Source organism: Enhydra lutris, unplaced genomic scaffold, assembly GCF_002288905.1.
Source record: "Enhydra lutris kenyoni isolate GAN:26980312 unplaced genomic scaffold, ASM228890v2 scaffoldscaffold82, whole genome shotgun sequence".
NCBI lineage: Eukaryota > Metazoa > Chordata > Mammalia > Carnivora > Mustelidae > Enhydra > Enhydra lutris.
Window position 1 is genome coordinate 3871076 of NW_019154166.1, and position 25048 is coordinate 3896123.

At 49.4% G+C, this 25048-nt stretch overlaps 1 protein-coding gene across 2 annotated transcripts in view; it reads left to right on the top strand.

Moving 5' to 3' along the window:
• Positions 1-25048, top strand: part of LOC111161101 (ubiquitin specific peptidase 43) — a 49545-nt gene that overhangs the window by 5381 nt on the left and 19116 nt on the right. For both annotated transcript variants that reach the window (XM_022524584.1, XM_022524585.1), the window contains exons 2-8: positions 2351-2482; positions 9751-9854; positions 15051-15143; positions 16412-16547; positions 19035-19170; positions 20330-20465; positions 22607-22718. In XM_022524584.1, the coding sequence (XP_022380292.1) occupies positions 2351-2482; positions 9751-9854; positions 15051-15143; positions 16412-16547; positions 19035-19170; positions 20330-20465; positions 22607-22718 (849 nt within the window). The remainder of the gene's footprint in view (positions 1-2350; positions 2483-9750; positions 9855-15050; positions 15144-16411; positions 16548-19034; positions 19171-20329; positions 20466-22606; positions 22719-25048) is intronic.

The following is a 25048-nucleotide window of genomic DNA, read 5'->3' on the forward strand; positions in this document are numbered from 1 at the left end:
TATATATAGATAGATATCAAACAACCTCAAGTAGGTATTTTTGCACTTTAAGAAAAAAATGATAGGCTCATTGATTTTCTTCTCATTATTTCATCATTTTTAAGGCCCGCTGAGTGTGCCGTAAGTCTTCCCCAGGAGACTTCAGTACTTAGCAGTATCTTTGCTCCTAGCTCGAATTTCCTTATGCCAGATCCCCCAAAGCAGAATCACCCTGTCTCTCTAGAAGGACATGTCCAAGGTCTCAGCTTGTCTGTCTTGAAATTCTCACATTCTTTCTGGAAAGGTTGCGTGGCCTCCCCGCCAGGCTACAAGGAAGAGCATAGGTCTGGAAGGATTAACACGATTTGGGGGAGGGGAATGGGTTTCACGTGGAAGGAAGAAAACATCAAGGTGTAGACCGTAGGATTGGGAAGAACAAGGTTTGGGGTACCCGAGTGGCTGGGTTAGCGGGAGCTCTCCAGCCTGGGGGAAGATGGTGAAAGGCAGGGTCAGGGCCAGATGAGAGGAGGGTGAGTTGTTAGGTGGTGAGTCAGGGGAGGTTTGAGCCAAGGTGTGAGGTTACCCAGCTTGGGGTTGAGGGTGGGGGACGGGCCGGCTTCCCAAGTCTGGAAGGTGCCATCATCTGGGTCTGCAGCAGTTAGGACCCTGGCGGGAATGGGTTTCTGCTGAGGGGCCACGGAGACTGCTTGGCACTGACCTACGGGGACTGGAGAGAGAATCTAAGAGAGGACACTGATGTTAAGAGGGAGAGCTGGTTTTTGGAAATTTTGGCTTGGAGGTGGCTGCTCCCCGCCCCCCACCCTGCCCAGACAATGCTGGTACTGAGGATGGAGAGTGGGATGGTAATGCCCCAGTTACTTTTGAATTTCAGTTAAACAACGGGTCACTTTTTGGTGTGAATATATCCCAAATAACTGCATGGGCTGTACTTACACTAAACACAATCATTTGCTTATCTGAAATTCACACTTAACTGAGCCCCTTGTATTTTTATTTGCGAAATCTGGCAGCCCTCCTTGGAGGGTCAAGGGACAAAGAAGCCTGGAGGAGGAATCTAAACTCGATCCTCCACTGAACCATGAACTAGGATGACGTAGAAGAAAGACTCCCAGCCGGTATTTCAGCTAATTCCATCTTGAATTTTGCTTTGTCATATCCTAAAGTTTCCTTTAAATCCCAGTGGAAGGATTAAAGAGGGAGAAAGGAAAAAGCCCAGGCTGTCTGATTTGGTTGGCATTGGCGAGGATCATCTGGGTTCAGAGCTTAGACAGCTCCCAAGGGAGCCGAGGACAGCCCTGCATGGGGCGGGGCTTGATGGCAGGCGGTGTCTAAGGGGGCGGGGCAAACAACCACCGTGCCCTGTGTGCACCTGCGTGCGCGTGCGCACAGGCAAGGGGATTTGCTTACTCTCAGATGCTCCTGCTTGCACATGCATTTGAAAAAAAAAAAAAAATTTCCCTGGAAAGATGCTTGAGAAAAATGCTAAGAGTCCTCCCTGCCCCCCACCCCGGGACGGGTTCTCAGAGCTGGGGAGCTGGGTGGAGGGAAGACTTTTCATGATCGTCCTTTTTTATGTCTTGAATTCTTTAAGTATGTCCATATGTTACCCTTTAAAATAAACCTTAAAAAAAAAAAAAAAAAAAACCCAAACCCGGAATATGCCTTCTCGTAGAAAACGACAAAGTTGCGGCACAGTTGGACAGGAAGGGCGAAGGGAATGAAAGCCCCGTGGCTATTGTGTGCCTTGTTTCTGCTGTTGTAACCCCATCCCTACAATAGTATCTGGCACGTGGTGGGCACCGGGTAAATATTGACCAAGAGGGTGAAGGGCTGGCTCAGCCTTTGCGCTATCTAACCACAGAAGTGTGATTCCACACCCACTAGAAAGAGGGGGTGTTTAGGGCACCCGCCCCACGGTCTTTCCCAACAGAGAGCCGAAGCCACAGGAGTGAATGAGTCACCGAGGGAGAGGGTAGGGCCAGATGCTTCCACCTGCGGGAGCTGAGAACCAGGAGATAGAGATAGACTGATGGAGGCGGCCAAGGGGAGCAGGCATCCTCGCCATGAAGGGACAAGAGCATCCAGGTAGTCAACCAAGACAGCCCTGTGGGTTTCTGAAGGACAGGACGTGTATCAGCAGGTGCCTTCTCTGCAGAACGCCCGGAGAGCATTTGCAGACACTGTTCCCCAAGGGCAGGCTTTGGCCCATCGTTCTCATTCCCTGCTGTTTCCATGTTGTCAGCCCCGCTCAGGGCTGAGCGGTGACCCCTGGTAGACTTGGTGCTTCCAGGTGCAAACTTGGCTGTTCGCAGGGCCACACTGACCCTCTGACTCTCTACTTTCCTCTCAGAACGCCGTGTCCAAGTACGGCTCTCAGTTCCAAGACAATGGCCAGCACGACGCCCTGGAGTTCCTGCTCTGGTTGCTGGATCGGGTGCACGAGGACTTGGAGGGCTCGTCCCCGGGGCCGGGGGCCGAGAAGGTGGGTCACTCTTGGAACACTGCATCGTGTTTCGAGGCTCCTGTGTGTTCTGCCTCCTGTGTCCACAAAGCTGTTCCGTGCTCCTTTCTCTCGGCTCTGTGGGCTATAGGCGTGACATTTCCTCCCACCGCAGGATTTCTGGTCCTCTGACCTCCCAGGGATCTGTCTAGTGAATAGGGTTTTCCTTTCATTTTAAAGTTTGAAAATCTCCTTTTTGTCTATACTCCGTGCATTAGGATGGCCATCTGAGGCCGTGAGCATTTCATTCTTTTTAACCATTATTTTCTTTTTCTTCTGCTTGTTTTAAGATTTATTTATTTTTGGAGAGCGAGAGCTCGTGCAGAAGGGGCAGAGGGAGGGGGAAGAGAGACTGTCAAGCCGACTCCATGCTCAGCACAGAGCCTGACGTGGGGCTCGATCTCACAACCCAGAGATCACAACAGGAGCTGAAGCCCAGAATTGTTCACTTAACCAGTCGTGCCACCCAGGCGCCCCAGCCATGAGTATTTCAGATAGTTCCATCTTACCTCTTCCAGTCTTTTTTCTTCTCCAAACACAGGATGGTTGATTACATGTGTGTACTTCGCATTCCCAGATTTTGATGAAACCCCAAATCTCTGGGAGTAAGAAAGCACTACATCATTTGTAAGAGCCGCAGTTAATTGATACCAGCTGTGTTCCCTATGGGTTTCGCTAAATAAAGATCAACAATGGGTTCTGCTTTCGTGCTATCTTTTTATCTCTCAAGGAAGTCAAAGTGAGTGAAGTCATTATCCCATGAGTGAGCAAAGTTATTTTAACAACATCTGTGAATAATTAGCTGTAATTTAAAGAGGTGTCATACAAGCTTTGGTAAATAATCAGGCACAGGTCACCTGTGTCTGACCTTTGGCTCAGGTCATGATCCCAAGGTCCTGGGATCAAGTCCTGCCTTGGGTTTCCTGCTCCATGGGGAGCCTGCTTCTCCCTCTCCCTCTGCTGCTCCCACCGCTTGTTCTCTCTCTCTCTCTCTCATAAATAAAATCTTAAAAAAATAAGTAAGACAACAAGTTGCAAGTTTAAGAAAAGGAAGGGAGAAGCATAGATGTCTCAAATAAGAATAGACCTCTTTTAAATAATATAATGTAATTAAAAGCTCAGAGTTTGACAAACCTGTAACAACAGCCCTTACGCTCAGGACAGCAGGTGAACCCATTGCTCAAGGAAAGTAGAGATTGTACACGCCTCCTCACATCACATCTTAGGAATGTAATATACAGTGTGAGTAACTCTTGTCATTACGGAGTGCTGCTAGGATTATTATCTCCATTGTATATATGGGTAAACCAAGAATCAGAGAGGTCGAGTAACCTTCCCAAAGCAACACAGCTCAAGAAGGGACAGAGTTCCAGTGTTCCAAGTACAAGGGAGTCCAGCTTGAACGCCTATTTTCTTATTTTAACAAGAGCCTTCTGGGTCACCCCTAAAACACATAAGTGAAACAAAGCAAAGATATCACCACGACGGAACCTGGGAGGGCCACACACTCAAAAGTTACGATGTTTGTGGGATTGTATTTCTGGGTTGTGGGCTTTTTCTTCTTTTAAATACAATGCTTTTCTATTTATCCTGTTCAGACCCTTTCAGTTGCAGGTGACAGAGATTTTTATAACATGTAATCCAAGGCTTGCAGCAGCTTCAGGTAAGGCTGGATCCAGGAACTCAGATGATGTCCCCAGGTCTTTGGCTCTGTGTTTGTTGTTGGCTTCCTTCTCAGACTGACTCCACACACACGGTGACAAGAGGAGCCTCAACAATGCTCACTTAGTCTTTTTTTTTAGAGAGAGGGAGAGAGAGTGCACATGCTTGCATGAGTGGGGGTGAGGAGGAGGGGTAGAGGGAGAGAGAGAACCTTAAGCAGTCTCCATGCCCAGTGTGGATCTCAGTGCGGGGCTCGATCTCATGACCCCAGGATCATGACCTGAGGCGAAATCAAGAGTTGGATACTTAACTGACTGAGCAACCCAGGCGCCCCCAGTGCTCACATAGTCTTTGGGCTGAGTCCCTTCTCCAAAAAAGAGGAATGCTAAGCAGAAATATATATCCGCCACACTGTGTATCCCACAATCTTACAGTGAACACATTTTGAAATCAGAATGATGTATTTTTTTTAGAAAGATACTGTGTACTGAAAATGCCTGTGTGCCACGCATCTCCTCTGTTGCTTTCCGTGACTGACTTCACTACTGACTCATAAGAGACAGCCACTAAATTCTTGAGTGGTGACTACATTATGTAGCCATCCTGCTCTAATGTTTGCGAGGATAGCTCATGTTTTATAGCTAAGGAAGAGTTAGGTCAGGGAAGTTGCCCCAGGTCACCCAACTTCTGTTTGGGGGAATTAGAATCAAACTTGAGTCCGTTTCATAGCTGGGCTGAATCCCTTTCCTTACCAGACAGGGCTAGGAAAAGCTTCTCGTCCTATGTTCCCCTCCTCCTCCTCTCTGGCTGTGCCAAGCAGCGCTTCCTACCTGCAAAGCAGAGTAGGAAGGCTAGACAGCTTTGCAAATTGCCTTTCAGTCTTCCTCTGCTGGCCTCTGGGGGCAGGAAGAGGTATCGGGCTTACTACAGGCAGGGAGGATCACAGAGAGGTTCAGTAATTTGCCCCAAGTCACACAGCAAGTACATGGGAGAGCCAGGGTCCACATCCGGGAAATGGGACTCTAGAGCAGGGTTTCTCAAATTCTGCACATTCCACATCTGGGTCCTGTGCAGTGTGGCCTCCGCAATAGCCCTGTACCCACAAGATGCTGGTGGCACCCTCCGGCTGTGATTGACAACCAGTGTCCCCTGGGGGGGTGGCGAAGCGTTCACTGGTTAAGACCCTCTGCTGTGGAAACTTTGCTCCACACACAGTACACTGCCCTCGGGCCTTTCTTTTTTTTTTCTTTTTTTTTAAGATTTTATTTATTTATTAGACAGAAATCACAAGTAGGCAGAGAGGCAGGCAGAGAGAGAGGGAAAAGCAGGCTCCCTGCTGAGCAGAGAGCCAGACGCGGGGCGCGATCCCAGGACCCTGGGATCACGACCTGAGCCAAAGGCAGAGGCTTTAACCCACTGAGCCACCCAGGAGCCCCTCCTCAGGCCTTTCTTTAAGGTGACCTTGAGTTTCTTTAACATGAGCGGACCTGCCAGTGATTCTTTTTACCAGCTTGAGGACCCACATAAAAGCAGCTGTGGGTTGGCCTTCTTCTGCTAGATGTTCTCCACGCTGAAGCCTGGGCCATCTTTGGAGAAAGGACAGAAGATCATGTCACTCTCCTTAAATTTCTCCAGTGGCTTTCAAACTGTCATACTTTGAACAAAATCCAGACTTCAGCCTGGGCCTGCCAATGGCTTGGCCTGCGTTCAGGCCCCTCTGCCCCTTGCTCATTGTTCCAGGCCACACCAGCTGCTTTCCATCCTTCCACAGGCCAAGTCTTGAGGTCCTGGGCAAGAATGGGGGGCAGTGGCTATTGGCCCCACAGAGGAGCTTGCCCGGGTCTTCACTTGCGCTGATTGGGACTGGAAAAGATCTTTTTCCCCAGCTGGGGCGGAAATATCTCCTGGTATTTGCTCTCGGAAAACTGGGCCGCCTGTGGAGGCCCGGCTGGGGACGCTTGAAGGCAGAGCCAGACCCGGCACGAAACTTCATTTTCCCTTTCCAGGAAGGAAAGGCACTGTCCTCTCTAACCGAGCGATTTTTTTTTTTTTTCTTTTTGAGGTTATTTCTGTTTCAAAACATGTAAAGGCCATACAGCTAGATGTATGTGAAACGGGAATAGAAAACATAGGACCACTTTCTTCAGGGTTCTCGAATGCTTTCATCTGGCAAAAAGGGCATATTTTTACCTTCCTATACATGGTCTCATGTAGGCAATCTTTTGGGGTATTAATTTTCCAGAAATTGCCGCTCTTACAGAATCAAGAACAGGAGGGGGCTGGGAAGAGGACCAGGAAGCCACCATTTATGACTTATATACTGTGTTCCTTGCAGGACACAGAATTTTTTTTTTATTTATTTGACAGACAAAGATCACAAGTAGGCAGAGAGGCGGGCAGAGAGAGGAGGAAGCAGGCTCCCTGCTGAGCAGAGAGCCCGATGTGGGGCTCGATACCAGGACGCTAAGATCACGACCCGAGCCGAAGGCAGAGGCTTAACCCACTGAGCCACCCAGGCGCCCCTAGAGAGTCTTTTTTTATTTTCATGGTGGCTTGGGGAGGTGGGTGTGACATTCCTGTTCCTTTTATTTATTTTTTTAACAAAGATTTTATTTATTTAACAAAGATTTTATTTATTTATTTAACAGAGCAAGAGAGGGAGAGAGCACAAGCAGGGGAAGCAGTAGGCAGAGGGAGAGGGAGAAGCAGGCTCCCCGCTGAGCAGCAAGCCCAATGTGGGGCTCGATCCCAGGACCCCGGGACCATGACCCACGCCAAAGGCAGACACTTTGCTGGCTGAGCCCCCCAGGCGCCCCACTCCCGTTCCCCTTGGATGTAGAATGAGGCCCAGAGACACCCAGCGTGTCTTGGCTGGCACAGTGGAGTCAGCCTGGTCTGACGTCCTTGTCCATGCTTCTCAAATGACCCTGCTGCCTCGCATCCCAGCCTCGCTAGGGATTTTCTCCTTCCGTACCCCCTCCTGGGCAGTCCTGCCCTCTGCAGTGCCCAGACCCCCACGTTATCACCTTGATGCAGAAGCACCTGTGTCACTGTGAGGTCTTTGGCTGCCTGACTGGGAAGAGGCGGGAGGTGCAGCAGGCTCTGAGGGGAGCCGAGAACCAGACAGTTCTGGGGGTGGGGGTGGGGGTCCTGGTGGCAGGAGCTGTTGGATTCTGGTGTGGACACCACTGTTGGATGCCATGTTTTCAGGCTTTCGGTCCCTCTGCTCATGATTCCCGGACAGGACTGTCTCACTGGTCTCACTCGGGCCATGTGCCTGTCCCTTGCGATGGGAGGGTGGGCCCCCCCAATTAAAGAGCTTCTCCACCTCCCTGTTCCAGAAGGGCTGCTGTGACCAAGCAAGGGGCCTTAGCCCTGCACATCCACAAATCCCAGCATCCGCTCTGCCTCCAGGGTCCGTCCCCTTCCAGCTCAAACTTGGCCTGCCCTTCCTGGACCCACTTTCGATTTTCCCTCGTCCACTAACGGAAGACAGGCATTCCCGGGGTACCAGGTGGGACCTTGGAGCTGCTCCTGTGTGTCTCCTCCCTCTTTCTTTGCTGCCCCACTGAGTGCTCGCTTAGGAGCTGCGGACACAGGGCGTCTGGAGTCCATCCCCCGCTTCCATTTTCGTGACTCCTGCTCCTGCTCTCCCCATTGTGTCCCGGGCCCTGGAGCCTGCTAAGCTGTGTCCTCCCTCCAGACCCGCCTCTCGCCTCCATGCATGGCATCAGGGTAGATCATCTCACCGTGCATGTCACTACCCTGTGGGTTCAAAAGCCATCAGGCACTCCCTGCCACGTCTCGGCAACCACAGACCGTGCTCCCTGTTCAAAGTGTCATATATTTTTAACTTCTTCAGTTCCAGGACATCCCTCCGAGGTGGACACTGTCATTCAGCATCCCTTGATAGAAGTCGGGAAGTCCTGGGGCCAAGGGGTTAAGTAATAGTCTCGTCCGGCTCAGAGGTTGGGCAGTGTTCCCAAGGAGTATTATTTCTGAGGGATTGGGTCCCTGGCAGCCGGAGCCCAGAGGTGGATTCTGAATCCTGCTTCTGTGCTGTTCACTGAACCGGGCAGTCGTCTTTAGGACATGGAAGCCCCCCACCCCCACCCCCACCCCAGCGTGACACCAGACTCGCCCCCAGCCCTGATTACCGCTTCCCTTCGCACATCCCGTGTGCTAAGACCCAGCTTCACAAAACCATGGGGCCAATAAGGAGGTTCCATCCTGAGTCTTTGCTCCAGTCTTTTATTATGGAAAATTCTGTATGATGGAAAAAGCGAATGAATGATACAGCGGATACCTCCTACCCACCACCAAGATTCTACGTTTTACTGACATTGCATTATCCCGTCTCTGTCCATCTGTATACGCCACACTCCATCTATGTCTTTCCTCATCTAACTGCTTCTCGATGAATTTTAAATGACGTTTCAGACATCGGTATGTTTTACCGCACGCACTTCCTGTGTGTTCCTCTCCTGACCCTTCGAATATGCTGGCCGTAAAGCCTGGGGTGATGTGCCCCTGGTCATGGGATTCCTGCAGCCTCCAGAGGCCGGGAGAGCCGAGGGACGTGTTCCCCGGAGCCCCCTCATCCCCGTTCGTGGTCTGGGGATGCTGATTCTGGATGTCTGGTCCCCAGAATCATGAGAGAATACATTTCTGCTGCTTTAAGCCTCCAGTGTGTGTGAATTTGCTGCAGGAGCACCAGAAAATGAGTACAGAAGGGGATGCAAAGGGGGGCACAGTAGGACTGATGTGGGGTGAAGGAGGCTTATGCACGATTCTGAGGGGCAAAGCCTGGTGTTCCGATGCTCACATGCAGACTGGCTCCCGGGAGATGGGGGTGGGGCGGGTCAGCAGGTGGAGGATGGGAGATGTGGTGTGGACACGTTCGGAGCGGTGGCAGTGTAGACACATAGGGCCCGGCAGGAAGGAGAGGTGAACGGGAGGTGTAGACACGCAGGGTCCAGCAGGAAGGAGGTGCGAATGGGAGGTGTAGACACACGAGGTATAGAAACATGGGGCCCAGCAGGAGAGAGATGTGAACGGGAGGTGTACACATGTGGGTCCCAGCAGGAAGGAGACGCGAACAGGAGGTATAGACACAGGGCCCATCAGATATAGATACGTAGGGTGTAGACATGCAGGGCCCAGCGGGAAGGAGATGCAGACAGGAGGTATAGATACATGGGGTCCAGCAGTGTAGACATGTGGGGTATAGACACATGGGGCCCAGCAGGAAGGAGATGCAAATGGGAGGTATAGACACGCGGGGTCCAGCAGGTATAGACATGCAGGGTATAGACACGCAGGGCCCAGCAGGACAGGGATGGGAATCGGGACAGGCGAGACCGAGGTCACGGCAGAGGTGGCCAGGTGTGTGGAAGCATTCCCACGCCTCCGCTTCTGCTCTGCTCCCTCAGCACCTTCTCTGTCGGAAGGAATTTGGGAGGTCTGGAGACCAAAGGAGCCATGGAATTGTGGCAAAGTCAACAGAAGGGCCAGGGATTGGCGGTCTGGAGGCGGCAGAGCGATGGGAGCCGTGTCTAATCTTGCTTCCTTCCCTCATTTCTCTGCAGCCTCCGCCTGAAGCCAGCAGAAGCCCCGAGAACCTCCCGTCACCATCAGCTCAGCCTTCTCTAGGCCCAAGCTTTGTGCAGAGTCACTTTCAAGCGCAGTATAGGTAAGAATCTAGGTGAGAGTGGGCTGGGCCTGGAACGGATCGCCCGGACTTGGATGCCCACAACTGGTCTCCCATTGATCCCAAGACAAGAGACCCCAAGCGCCCTTCTCCTCCCATTACAGATCCCAGTTAACCTCTCCCTCCTGTCGGCCCCGGTGGTTAGCCTTGCTGGCTCCTGGGCCTCCCATCTCCCTCGGAAGGGGGTTCTAGAACCTCACTGTGGAGGTCAGGGCTCCCCCAGCCGGCAAGGCAATCACTGAGCCTTTGGTGAGACCTTTCCCATTCATTCCTGCAGTAGGAGAGCCCAGTTTGCCAAGTTCTTTCAAGTTGAAGACTTCCCAGCAACATGGAGGCTAATTACACTGCCTTTGAATTCAGAAACATTCTCTTCAGGCTTTCACATATGGGACAGTTCAGAGCCTGAGATAAGGCAGCATATTTCTAAGTTCAGAGATAAGATAGTATATTTCCAAGCACTGTGATGGTCTAGTAAAAGCCCTGATTGCAAGGAAGGGGGATTATGGAGAGAAACCCCCCTGGGCTTCTTGGAGGAGGCGTGCCTTTTGATGGGCTTCAGGGATGGCTAGGATTGAACAGGTGGGAGTGTCTCCAGCCTGCACGGAAGCTGTTCACACGTGGGAATGAGTCCAATAATCAGGATTTCAGGGAAGCCGACGGTTACAGAGGACCTCCTCTTGGTGACACGCGACTGTTGGTCGCTGAGCATAGCGGGTAATTTAAAAAAAAAATGCTTCTGAACGAGCCTAGGTGTTGTTGTACACGAAGTAAAGCCCATTTCCTTCCTGCAGTGGCGTGCACAGAGCGAGCCTCAGTGTTGCAGCGGCCAACCGTTGCTAGCCAGGAAAGCTATGTGCTGGGCGTCTGTCTTCCTTATCTGCAGGTGCCCGGAGCAGGGGCTGCTAGAAACAAAAATGAGACAGAAGAAAAGAGGAGGAGAAAGAACAGCTAGGAGGAGGGAAAAGGGAGTCCAAGACCAGGGTAGATTAGACTGCGGTGCAGGGACACCAAGAATTGCCACCTGGTACCGCTCACTGGTGTCTTTGTACAGTGAGTTTGCTTATTTCTCGACTTACCTGTTCTCTCAGCCCCCTTGGCTCCCGTGCACACGTGCTCCCTCTCTTCCCTTCTTTCAAATATTCGAGCGTCTGCTCTTACGCTGGGTCCCCTGGATAAGTGAGGAGCACCACTCTGTGCCCACGAGAGCGAGACATTCCAGCCAGGTACCCCTGGCATGCTTGTCTGGATCTTTAATTCCAAATACACCCTTGATCTTCACCATTTCACCTACGGCGGGCCACTTCCCTTCTCAGCACCAGAAGGGAGCTGCGAACAGGGCGCGGCCCCCCGTTCTCATGGAGCTCACGTTCTGCTGGGGCAGGTGTTCGGTAACACCATGCACGTCACAGTGGCTCGCGATGGTGATAACACGTGCCTCGGAGTGTGGGGGAGGCAGCCAGCCTTCGATAAGGTGGCCTGGGGAGGCTTCATTTTAGGGGGGGACATTTGAGCCGAGAGCGGAGTGACGAGGCGTCAGCTGTTCACGTATCTGGGGACCGGGTCATCCGGATAGAGAAAACAGCTGAGGCCAAGGGCCTGGGGTTGGAATGACGTCGGCACAGCAGGGGACAGAAAGGGCAAGGTAGCTGCCAGGGACGGAGGGGGCAGGAGGTACGGCTGGAGGGGTGGACGGGGGTCTGGTGGTGCAGGCGTCCTGCCCAGGTGTGGGTTTTCGCCTCAAGGGCACAGGAAGCTGCTGCAGAATCTGAAGCCTGTTGTGGCATCATTTTCAATTTCGGAGATCATGCTAGTGGTTTTCCAAGGGTTTTAGGAGCTCAGCGCCGGGACCTGAGACAAAGACCAAATACGTATTTCTTATTATAAGTCATAATACCGCATGGTCTCCGACTGCTGTGGGGGGGAGTCAGGGGAGGGTTCCCGAGGAAGCGACAAGCGCCGTTTGGGTAGGTGCCTGTAGGAAGATGAGTAAGAACCAAGGCGTTCAAGTTTCCAAAAAGGAACCAGTGACAGCTGAAAATACCCACTTTGAGCGGGATCTTGGGGAGTACAGAAAAAAATCGAGTTAGGGATGTCCGTCCGAGTGAGGGCTTTTGAGCTGTGGGAAGTGATTTTCCGGGGCGGTGGGTGGGGCCGGTCTGAGCCCAGCAGGTGCCTCCCAGCAGGGGTGCCTTGGCTCTGGGTGCCAGAGCCTGGCTCTCTGCTGCAGAGGGCTTGCCAGCGATGGAGAGTCGCTGTGATATCAGCCCTTCTTGATGAAATCAGAAGCTGGAGGATATATTGTGATATTGTGGGTTAACTCACAGATCCCTGTTCAGGGAGGTTCTCGCTCCCCTGCCCCCGCTCCCCTTTTTAGGGTGTCGGGTTTTTGACTTTGGTGGGAGGAGAGGAGGAGGAGTGGGATCAGGGTGCTGGACTGGGTTATGGACTAGAGGAGAAATAACTGGTTATTTCATATGGTTGGTACCACAACCTAAAAGCACCTGTGAGTTTAAAAAGCAAGGATTGGTGCTATGGTGGGGTTTGTCCATGAGAGGGTGTGTGTGTGTGCGTGTGTGCGCGCGCACACTGCTTTGTCGTTTGTGCCTTTTATCCACAGAGTCTGATCTGGTCCCCATTACAGGCAGCAATCCCTGCTATGCTTTCTCAGAGCAGGTCTTGGAGGGAGGGGTGGCATCTGACCCGTGTGTTGTCAGGGGCACGAGCACTGGCAGAGACGTCCGCTGTCCAGGGAGCAGGTGGTGCTAGGTGCATCTGAGGGGTGGGAGGTGTGTTCGGCTGGCCGCGGGGAGAGGTCAGAGTGCTGACAGGTGCGTCTCTAAGACCCCGGTCTTGTTTCTGGGCGTCTGTACCCGGCAGGAAGCCAAGCACGCTTCTGGGTCTCAGTAGTGGCTAGAAGGTTGGTTTTTGCACCAGATGCAGTTTGATGAGAAGAAGGACTCCCTGAGGGAGATGGGTGGGTGAAAGTCCACAGGCAGCGAGGTGGGTTTCTGCCCCTTCCCCCATAACAAGCTTGGGGGACAATAGGGCAGAACTGCGCCTGTCCGGCCAGGATAGCAAGGATAGAAGGACTCCTCGGGCCACATGTGAGGATGGCCAAAGCTCGGGAACGTCCAGAGTCTTCTCTGCCCCTCATCTGTTGGTCCCACTCACTCCATCCTCATGACTCATCTCGGAAAGACCCGTGTATTTCACACCCTTCCTTTAGTTTATTTATTATGAAGACCATATGTTTTCTTCATTCTTTACGTGTAAAATTAGACCATTCCATGTTTTTGCCAGTTACACGTCCCTTGGTCCTTATAGAGGTTTGTGGCTCCATATAAAGACAGACCTTATCTCCGTTTCATATGGTGCAACACTGCAGGAAAAATGCAGCCCAGCTTAGCGTTAGTCGGCTCTAAAACACGGACAAGTCAGAGAAAAACAGTCCTTTCCATTGGTTCGCTTAAGGACGAAAACAGGGATTTGGAAATTTCCCAAAAATAAAAATCTGTCTTCCGGGCCTGCGTTCTATCTAGGTACGTGATGGGGGAGGGAAGGAAGGATCAGGAGAAACAGGGTGGCAGAGGGGACCCCACAAGTGTCAGGTCCCCCTAGCGCCTGGAGCTCGGTGTCTGATGCACTATTTTTACCAAAAGATCACTGTGGTTCTCCCAACAGGAAATTTACCAGAACCAGCAAGTTATTGGACATGAAACACTCAGATCTAATACTCAGTTTTCTAAAGTCATGGATGGTTGGTAACTCGTCCCCCGGGTTGCTGAGTGGCTCTGCCTGGCTCGCTTAGGGTCGCCTTGGTCAGCACCTGAGAACCTCAGGGTTTCATGCTCTTAAGTAAGGGAGTGTTAAGTGTGAAAGTTTGAAGAATATAAGTCAACTGTGTGTGTCTGCTCTGAATCAGCCAATGCCTCATCTGCTGATACTAAAGACTGGAGGGACCGCGGTGAGCGTGCGCTCCAGAACCTGAGCCTGGCTTTGCCACGTAAGAGCCGTATGGTCCTTGGGAGAGGTGCTTAACTTCTCTGTGCCTCAGTCTTCTTGTCTGCAAAATGGGGCTAATACTGGGGGTTAGGGGCAGAAAGTGGGTTGTTATGAGCACAGTGGTCAGAAAAATGCCCAGTTCTCAGTGAACGCTGTTTCCGTATTAGCTGCTTTTCTCAAACCTTGTCTGCTTCACTGGTACAGCGAGGATGGTGGACGCCCATTGGTGGCTCTGCCTCCTGGCCGAACACAGTTATCACCCAGGGAGGCACCCCCCCCCCACCCCCGCGTGGAACAGACTCTATGGGAGGCCGGCTGAGACATCTGCGTTTTTAGAGAAGCTCCCTCCGTGATTCTGGAGCCCAGTGAGGCTGAGAACCAGGGGAAGGCATGGTCCTAACATCCCTTCTGGCATGCAGGTTGGCTTGCTGATTCTGCCTCGAGGGTTTCCGCTCGCCTTCCCATACTCCGCGCACTGCCACGTGGGAATCAACCTTTTTTAAAAAATTGAGGTCAAAGTTACCTGACGTAAAGTTAGCCATTTTATTATTTTTTTTTGTTTTTATTTTTTTTTAAGATTTTATTTATTTATTTGAAAGAGAGAAAGCATGAGAGGAGAGAGGTCAGTGGGAGAAGCAGACACCTGCCGAGCGGGGAGCCCGATGTGGGACTCGATCGCGGGACTCCGGGATCGTGACCTGAGCCAAAGGCAGTCGCTTAGCCAACTGAGCCACCCAGGCGCCCCAAGTTAGCCATTTTAAAGCATAGAGTTTCGTGGCACGGATGTTACATTATTGTGCAACCAGCACCTCTGTCTAGTTCCTGACCGTTTTGATCACCGCAAAAGAAAACCCAATACCCCTTAATCCCTGCCTTCTGCTCCCCTGCTGGCAGCCACCGATCTGCTCTCTGTCTCTGTGGCTCTACCGCTTCTGGATTTATCTGGTTACCCCGATGGTAATTTGGGTTGTGTCCACCCTTTGACTCTCATGACTAGCACTGCTCTGAAATCTGTGGGCAAGCATTTGTAGAAATCCCTGTTTTCAACTCTTTTTGGGTATGTATCTGGGAGGGGGATGGCTGGATCACACCACAATTTTATACTTAACTGTTTGAGGCTCTGCCGAACTGAGTGGGTGCCGTTCACCATGAAACTCTTATCTTTTGCCCTCACAGATCTTCCTTGACCTGTCCCCACTGCTTGAAACAGAGCAACACCTTCGACCCCTTCCTGTGTGTGTCACTGCCCATCCCCCTACGCCAGACAAGGTACGTGGCCATCACAAGCAGCGAACTTGACTCCTGCCCTTCGTCCTCCCTGGGTACCTTCTGGCCTCGCACCTGCCGTTCTGTCTCTCGCGCATCTCAGCCAGCACATGTGCAGAAACTAGCCTTAGAAAGCTGGCGATGTCCGGCAACCCAGTGTGACCAAGTGAAAGGTTACTGCGTCCCTTCCTGAGCCCCCAAAAGAATGATCCTCAGCTTGTCTGTCACGCCATGGCCGGGCTTCCGTCTCTGGGCCACTCAGAAGCAGGCATGGGCCAGTCGGGGCCGGTCGGCAGAACCAGGGGCAAATCTGCAAAAAAAAAAAAAAAAAAATCTGTTGCCACCTGCTTTTCCTGCCTTTGTTTCCACGTCCTTTTTGCCTTTCGTGAAGGTGCAGGGAAAGGGTTTCTTTAAGGAGCAAATAAAAAAGGGAAGGGGGTGTGGAAGGAGAGGAGAAAAACAGAAAAGAGGAGGGTAGTCAGGTCCAGTAAGAGGCATGGCAGGCTTGGCTTTATAAGCGTAAGAGGCACTCAGGGCAGGCATTCCAGAAGCCTGGGTCTTAAGGCCGTTAGGGCATCTGGCCCTTGTCAGTGTCATGGAAGTTTGCTGAGTCCCGCGCTGGTGTTGAGATGGCGGCATTTCTAAGATTCTTGGCCTTGTGCAGCACAGGACAGGGGTTGGGACCACTGACTCTGGGGCTAGACTCTCCGGGGTTCCAGCCCCAGCTGTGGCTGTGAGCTGTGTGAACCGACCAGTGTTGCAGGAAGGAGAGGAGAGAAGCAGGACCTGGAGGAGGGAGCCCCAGTGTACTGGTAGGGACAATACCAAGTAGAACTAGAGATTCCAGAAGGTGTGTGTGGAGGGGGCAGGGGGAGAAGGGACAGACTGAGTCCTGTTACCAAGGGGAATTTCAGTAAGGAGGACATCAGCAGCGGTGTCGAACCATAGTGGAAGCCTGACCCTTTTACATCTTAAATTTCCAAGTTTGTTTTTGCGCACCGTGATCTACTTAACAAACACAACCTTGAGATCACAGGTCTGTACTGTGATTCTTAATCAGGTACCTTTTATTTCTAACTATGAAAATGATACTGAGCGGAGACCCTTTGGCGATTTGGCTCTCTGCTGCCACCTGGTGACAGTATACCTAAAGTACAGTGACCCAACCAGGGAGCGGAGACCAGCCCAACTGCTGGATTTGACCCCAACGCCAATGGCGTTGGCAGTTCATGGCCGTCCTTTAAGGATGTGGACGCCTTCCTATTTTCCAGATTCTTGAGCGTCACCTTGGTCTTCCCCTCTAAGAGCCAGCGGTTCCTGCGTGTTGGCCTGGCCGTGCCCATTCTCAGCACAGTGGCGGCCCTGAGGAAGATGGTCGCAGAGGAAGGCGGCGTCCCTGCGGATGAGGTGTGATGGAATGGCACGGGGGCCTGGTCACCAAATGACGGAACGCTAACTGGGCCAGCTGTCTAGGGCTGTTTAGACTAATTTCTGGTTCCTGGGTGACTCCTCGTGACTCATGAGTTTCTGTTTGATTGGTCACCCCTGGTGCCTTGATGACTGAGCCCTGACCTCTCCCAGCATTTACACGGAATCACCAGAAAAGGTTGAAGACCGGGATGATGGTCACGATCCTAGTGATCCCCACGACCCTAAGCACTCAGTAGTGTTTCCCATGTGCTGGGCGCCATTTTGGGACCTTGGTATTTGTAGCCAGTTCAGTTCTCATGACCACCTTGGACAGTCGACACAATTATCCTCCTTTTATCAGTGAGCGAGAGAGGAGGCACTGAGAGGTTGAGAGACCCTCCCAGGGTCACAGAGCTGGTCAGCGCTGACCAGGATTTGATGGAGATGGTGTGATTTCGGAATCTGAGTTATATATTTTCACTTCTGAGACTATAAACCAGGATACTGAAGGGGCCGGAAGTAAAACACGAGGGGCTGCTGAGTACCTTTTTTTTTTTTTTTTTTAAAAGGAGTCTTGGTAAAGACGTTGCATTTACTGTGACTTTGAGGGCAGAACTCGTAACGGGGGCCCCCACGCAAGGGCAGAGTGGAGGTGACGGTGGTCAGCAGCCATGTGGCATAATGGGAAGGGTTTGGAATAGGGCTCTTCTGTTTTCTGACCTTGGATGAAGCAACAACTGCTCCTCTGTGTCTTTAACTAGAATATGCACATTTTACACTTCCCTGATGACCTCATGGCATTTTTTCCAAATTAAAAAAAAATTTTTTTGTAGCCTTCCTGCTCGGGAATAACACACATACAGTAAAGGGCACACACCTTAAGGTTATAGTTTGTTGAATTTCTGCGTGTGTGTCCATCCACGTAACCACAGTGATTACACACTCTGCAGGCTCCTTCCTGCCCCCAACCCAGTCAGTGCCTCTGATCTTGTCACTGTGTTTAGGAGGATTCAAGTAGACGGAAAAGTGTGTAGCTTTCTCAGTGAACTCAAAGTGCTTACAGGGATATATTGAGAGAGGAAGAGAGAGAGAATAGGATGGGGTGAGAGTCTTGGGGAAGAAATGGCAGTTAAAAAAATACCAAAAGGAGGATGTGACATTGAGTTTGAATAATTACAAGAGTCAGTGAGTTGTCAGGAATTTGCAAAGTGTGATGTGTTTGTGCAGGGAAGTAGGACTCACTTAGGGATTCCTAAGTGCACATGTGGGCATTTTGATCGGAACTTACAATTTGTTTTGGTGTTTTAATTGGCAGGGTTATTCCTCTTACATTATCTACGGTCTTGAATATATTTGGATTTATTTGTATCCTCTTTATACTTTGTTTACCCTGCTTTTTCTTTGTTTCCTTTCCCTCTTCTTTACGGCTTCTTTTTCTATTGAGCAATTTTTATTCCGTCTCTTCTGGTTTGGGGACATATAGAATCTATTTTTATGGTCATTTAGTGGTTATCCTTAAAATGCCAACATGCAGAATTAGCAAAGTCATACGTTAATTTTCAGAAACAACGCAAGGATCTTGATCTACCCAAATTTCCCTTCCACCTTTTTGAGTATTATTGTGGATGGATATTATTTCCCAGTATTTTAATCCCTCCTGCCCTTTCTGCCTGGTTGTGGAACTAGTACGGATTATTATGGATTTATATAGTCACTGTGTGTTTACTTTTACCAATGTTTACCATTTTCTTTGCCTCATCATTTCTTCTTACAACTCAAGTGTTTTTTTGTTTTTTGGGTTTTTTTTGTTTGTTTGTTTTGTTTTTTGATTCAGTTTTTTGTTTTAACCTTGAAATGTATCTCTTACAAGAGAATTTCCCAGCCAGTGTGCCTTGAGTGGCTTAGGTGCTTTGAGATGTTGATTCCTTCAGCCCTCGAGGTGACAGGACCCTTAAGATGGTCACCTGTCTTCTCTGCTATAAGAGCAGCTTCTCCTCTTACGTCAGCATTCCATAAAAATATGTTCTGCATATGCCAAGATGTGGAAAAAGTTGGCAGAACTATTTAGGAGTTCTTTCAGTAGAGATCTGTGAATGGTAAACACTTTAAACTTTTAATTTGAAGAGAGCTTTATTTTACTTTTACTGTTTGCAGGATAGTTTAGCTGGGTATCCAGAGAGCTTTATTTTTGTTTTATTGCTTGCATGATAGTTTAGCTGGCTATAAATTTGAGATTTTTAACACACCTGCCCCCCCATTGTCTTCCCCCATCCCTTCCCATAGCAGTCTGAGATTCTGTTGTTGCCATTGAGACAGTCTGTGGTCAGTCTTATTGTCATACCTCCGCTGTTTTATTACGACTAATAAGTAGTGTTTCTAGCTTCGAAGGGAAGAAAGGGTAAAAGAGACTCTAAGTCAGTTTTAGATTTCTTGCTTAAGTTCCCTTTGAGAAATCAAGAAGGAAAATGATCCTCCTCATTCCAGGTGATCTTGGTTGAACTGTGTCCCAGTGGATTCCAGCGGTCTTTCTTTGATGAAGAGGACCTGAATACCATTTCAGAGGGAGATAATGTGTACGCCTTCCACGTGCCCCCACCATCTGGCCAGGAGTTGCTCTCAGGTACAGTGGTGCCTCACATAATTTTATATGGATAGTATGACTTACACGTTTGAGAGTTAACATGCTTGTGTGCCGAGGCATAAGACATTTCATTTTGGTACTTGGACCTGCCAGGCTTACTTTCTCTAATGTTTGCTGTATAGATGGTTGATGATTAAAAATTATTCAATCAGTCAGGAGTTCTCAAAACCTTGGTGAATATCAGAATCATGTTGGAAGCTTGTTAAGGCAGAGTCCTGGGTCCGACACACCGAGTTTCTGGTTTAGTAGGTCTGGGGTGGGACCTGAGAATTTGCACATCTAACAAGTTCCCAGGGGATGCTGCTGCTGGTTCCGAGGCCACCCTTTGAGAATAAGAACCACTATTCAGGGTGATCTTTGTCTTCAGGACTCTTGTAGTTCAAGGTCTGTGCTTGAAGTCCAATGTTTACAAATTGAAACAGTAGATGGCCAAAGAGGTTATGAAATGACTTTTGGTAACATCCCACTTCCTGAAGTTTAGACTGACAGTCTTTGATTGCAGTTCATATACCTTCTGGCCTAATTCACTGGTCAAGAAGGCCCATATTTGGAGGACCCTCCGCCAGTGTTGCCATATAGCCCACGAGAATCCTGTACCTGGGTCTGTGTCTTCAGCCAGCCTCAGTGCAGGCTGCGGGAACCAGGTGTCTGTGTTGGCTCTGAGTCACCAGGGAACCCCCTGGGCCTGGAATCTGCAGCAGGACCTTCCCTGGCCCGGATTATGTGATAGCTCAATGAAAAGACCCTCATTTCAAGTTCAATCAAAGGTCACACACCTGTGCTTGAAAAGTCTGATTTTTAGAACTGGAAATTGAGGAGAGGCTAATTCTGTCACATCCTCAAGGATAAATGTTCTGACCTTCTCTCTGTACTTCTGTGGGCAGAAGAAGCCAGAGCCCACTTGTGGCTCTCTGATTGAGGCTTAAAAGCAACCCAGATCATTTTGGAGTATTTCTCGGATCGACTTTGAGAAGCCTTAATTAACATCCCTGCCCACGTTTTAACTATTACTGGCTGAACGCAATGGCAGATTCACTACCTCGTGTATGATCGTCGCGTACCAGGTACCAGAAGGCACAAGCGCCGCACAGACCTTAATATCTTTTAAGTCTATGAACATAATTCTCTCTCTCTCTAGCTCATCCGTCTGGTCTGTCGGTCTCCCCACGCTTGGCAACCCGTGATGGTCTGCGGTCCTCCCTGCCCATCCATAGCGAGAACAAGGTGCTAGTCCTCTTCTGTAACTTGGTGGGGTCAGGCCAGCAGGCCAGCAGGTACGTAGAACCTGATCTTCTTCTCACGTGATGTCTGAGCTGTGCAGACACGTGCTTGGGAGCCCGTCTAGAATAATTCTAATCTGATAAAATCAAACATCTGGTCTCAAGATTAATTCACGAGGAGTAGGGTACTTTCTAATCAATATGTGGCAGACGTCACCCTTCACCATTAAGCATCGGAGACTTTGCTGTTAATTTCCGGAATAATTATTATGGCTCCCACCGCTATCATTTTGTACGGTATCGTGAGGCCTGGGCAGTGCAGTAAGACGAGAGAAAAAAACTGGCTATAAGAAAAGAGGAGATAAAATGACCACTGTCTGCAGATTACATCGTGGCCTGTCCAGAGAGCCAAGAACTGGGAAGTGATCAAAGTAGTGAAAGGGTCCAGGTGGTTACGTAACAGGTGGTTACATAACAGACAAGACCAGATTGCTTTCATTGGTAGCCCAGATAAGACCCTTGAAAACTCTAACTCCTATCAAAGATGTCTGTACTGATAAAATGTTTGTAAAATTCATCTTGAATAATTAACTCATAAGGACATTGATAAAATACTGGGCGAAGGAGAGAGGAGGAAGGGAGAGAGGTTGCTTTATTAAACCAGAATAAAGTTTCGATTATTAAAAAAATTATGATGTAGGCTATATACATAAGAAAAAAATTTGAAGCCAAAAAAATTGTAGTATAGTTGGAAGAATATATACTTAAATCAATGGAATGTAATAGGCTGAAGTACATTTAGGTATTATGTGATAAAATGGTACATTTCATATAACTAAAGAGTGAATGAATTATGTAGTATATAAGGTGGGCAAATTGATTTTATTTTATATAATCAATTTTTTACTTCTGCCATACATTCACATGTTTAAGTTCTAGATTGATTAAAAGGAAACCGTAAAATGACTTACAGATAATGTAGGGTAGTGTTTACGTCTTTTGGGCTGAGAGGACTATTTTAACACCTAAGGCAGGCAGGAGGCTGTAAAGGAAAAGGCTAACGTTTTAGACACATTGAATATTTTAAGCACAAACGAGAAAAATGTATTTATGTCACGTGACAGGCAGAGGGCGCACAATCCATGGTATAAAAACTCCGCTTGGAAATCAGAGAGAGATACTCTTAGTAAAACGAAGCACGGAGATTCACGCCAACTCACAAAACAAACACAAGCATAGGGCTAAAATATCCAGCTTTGTGCGTAGTAGAAGAAATTCTCATGGTAACAGCAAGAGGCTGGTCACCTTTCGGATCATGGTGAGAGAGTTTTGAAACTTGATAAGGCTCGTTCTGGGCAAGTGTTAAGAGAACGGGGCACCCGCCTCACTGGTATGCAGGTGTGGCTTTTCTAGGGCACGACCAGCTTTGAGCTTGTATTTCCACTTCTGGAAGTTTATCCCAAAGAAACGAGCTGTCGGGTGCACCCAAAGGTGTATGCACAAGAACACAGAGCTCCCGCCATAAGAGGGTACTGCTACAATTAAAAGATGGGCAGTGATCTGAATGCCTGTCTGTAGAGGATGAGTGGAGTAAACCCCCCACAGGCAGCACAGTCCCTTTGCTGCTCCAGACCCTAACAGCTTGGGTTTGTGCTGACTTTGCCAAGTTTATTCAACATTCTTACCCCATTGGGTCTTCGTACAACCTTGCGTGGTGCAGCCACAGGACTGCTGGTTGGTGATTTGTCTCGGCAGTGCCTGTGGCTAAGCCGGGACTATGGCCACAGCCATATCTGGCGATCTGGGCGTTCTGGGCTCACCGTGAATGCTTGGGTCCTGGTGCACAAAACCTGGTGCATAAAACCATCAGGGTGTCTGCTGGACCAGCTTGCCTCTGGATTAATCTCTCCCTGCCTCGCTTCCCTCTGGCTCTGGTGTCCTCTGACCCTGTTGCAGGGGAGAGAGTCTCCCAGCTGGCCGATCGTTGGCAGCCATCCGTTTCCACCGCCACGTCTCTCTGGCTTTGCATTTCTGGACATTTCTGTATGTCGCGGCGTGTCCTGCTGCAGCGAGGTTCTCTGATGGGCAGCCTCGAACGGTGCTTGTGCTTAGCTTGTACTCAGTGAAGAAGTGTCCCTGTTGAGCTGTGTTGGTCTTTCCTTCGCTGAGTTAACCTGATCCCTTTACTCGTTCAGGTTCGGGCCACCTTTCCTGCTGAGGGAAGACAGAGCCATTTCCTGGCTCCAGCTGCAGCAGTGCATTCTCAGTAAGGTCCGCTGTGTCATGAAGAGCGAGGCCCCCATCCAGGTCAGTGTGCATTGTGGGGGACAGAGAAGGGGGTAGGGATCTAGGAGGAGCTCGGGGTAGAGGGCATTTGCTGTTAAAGAGGGCATTCACACTGCTGGATAAAACAGCTTTGATCTTGGACAAGGAGGTCACCATCCCGTGGCCTGTGCTTTTACTCTTCACACCATCATAATGCCTTTCATGGGCAGAGCCCTTTTCTCGTTAAATCTTTAAAAACACCACTGGGATAGCATTGACATAGTTCTTCTCCGTTTTCTACATTTATGGCTTACCTGTGGTTTTTCCTGAAGCATAGTGAATTACAGTAAACTGTAACTTACACGTCTGCATCCAGAATTTCAGGGGACTTGAGGCCTCACCTCTGTGGAAAATGGAAATGGGTGTCCAAATAAGAACATCTAGATATTAAACTAATTTTGTCCAGTGTTTTTTCCCTGTTTTTTTGTTTGTTTGTTTGTTTTTAAGATTAAAAACTCAAGGCAAAACACCTTTTTTTGCCTTACTCCTTTATTTATTCCTAGGTAGGTAGTTAACAGATAAACCCAACACACACTAAAACCATTCCCTAGGGTATCAGAAATCATTCCTGTGGTTCAGAAGATGTTGACATTTTGCGGGGGGGACAGGTCAGGAGCCTCAGAATTTAGCTTCTCTACGTGAGAACTTCTCAGAGGTGATTTCTTCATAATTCATGCTCCTTCCTGCTGGGGGAAGACCATACATTTGATTCAGGAGGTACGACAAATAATATTTTGTCAAAGACCTTCTCTACATTTGTACCAACCTGTATCTCTGAAGGATTTTTTTGCCATGGTGCCCAAATTAGAGCCTCTAACTTCCCTCTAAATAGGTCAGAATATCTTCTAATAATAGCTCCAGGCCTCTGCAAACCTTGTCCTCCTGATCTTTGCAAGTGGATGAAACCACTGTTATGTGAACTTGGCCATCCCTGTGCTCCACCTTGTCACACACGTACATCTGCCTCTGCACCTCTCTGCGGTTTGCAGAAACCCGTCAGGCAATCCATGGGGCCAGGAGAATAACAGAGGCCATCTCCCACGGAGTATGGGTGCCTTTCTGCAGACTCTTTGGTCAGCGTGGGGATGGGCCTGATTTTCTACTGGGAGAAGGGTGTTCTAAATGGTGGTGGGGTTCCTAGAATAGCCCACGCACTTCACCCATAAGGCTTTTGTACCTTAGAAGATCCTGGCTAGGTATGGTCATCATTGAATGCATTCAGAATTCTCAACCTGGAGCTTGAGAGAGGAAAAGGAGTGAAGGTTCTAAAATGAATTTTCCTAGCTAGGGATGGAAGACAGGAGAACGTCTTCCAAAAATGACCAGTTTGCTGGACGCATTGAATTTGTTTTGAATCCTGAAAAGCAGGGGTTTATCGCTGTCAAGACATTTTCTGTGGTCACTCTGTAAACTTGCTTTGTGTACAGACAGAGAGAAGGCATCTCCATGCGGTTTCGTGCCTTGATTGTGTGGGTCATGTTACTCCAAACATCAAGGCTCAATTAGGAAAAAGAGCACCCCCACTCCCATGGCCAAACCTCACCATGCCTAGATTTAAGAAACAGTCTCCTTAGGAAGTACACCCTTCCAGGGCCACCCATGGATCAAAGCCTCTGGAGACAGCTTGCTTCCCGCCATTGCCTTTGCCTTTGTTGAGGCTGTAGGTCAACTGGAATGAGGTTATGGTCTAGTCGGGTGTGGACCTTACCAGTGTCCCCTTGCTCCTCGCACACGGGAGCTGCCGTGAGGAGTAGGTCACGGCTGTCTGAGGGTGTGTTGGGTCATGCCCATGCACTGTTGGTCTTTCCTGGAATTCCAGTACCCTCTCTCTCCCCTCCTCCCCTGTCTGAATTCAACCTATAGCTCACCAGTGCTTTGTAAGTACTGATGTGTCTACCTTTGATCACTGTCAGAATTTGGAAGGAAATTTCATTGTTTTTCTGATTAAAGCTAAGCTCATCAGTGACCGTTTTAAGAACGTATTTGCGAGGCACCTGGGTGGCATAGCAGGCTAAGCGTCCAACTCTTGGTTTTGGCTCAGGTCTGTGATCTCAGGGTCGTGAGATTGAGCCCCACGTGGGAGTCTGTTTGGGGTTTTTTTCTCCCTCTCCTTCTGTCCCTCCCCGCCATGCACTCGCACGCTTTCTCTCTCAAATAAATAAATAAATCTTTAAAAAAAAAAAAAAGGACTGTATTTACTTAAAGATTCCATCAATTATTTTTAATGGTGGTAAAATATACACATTGATTTTAGCCATTGGTAAGTGTGTGTTAGTTACAGTCACGATGTTGTAAAACCATCACTGTATCTT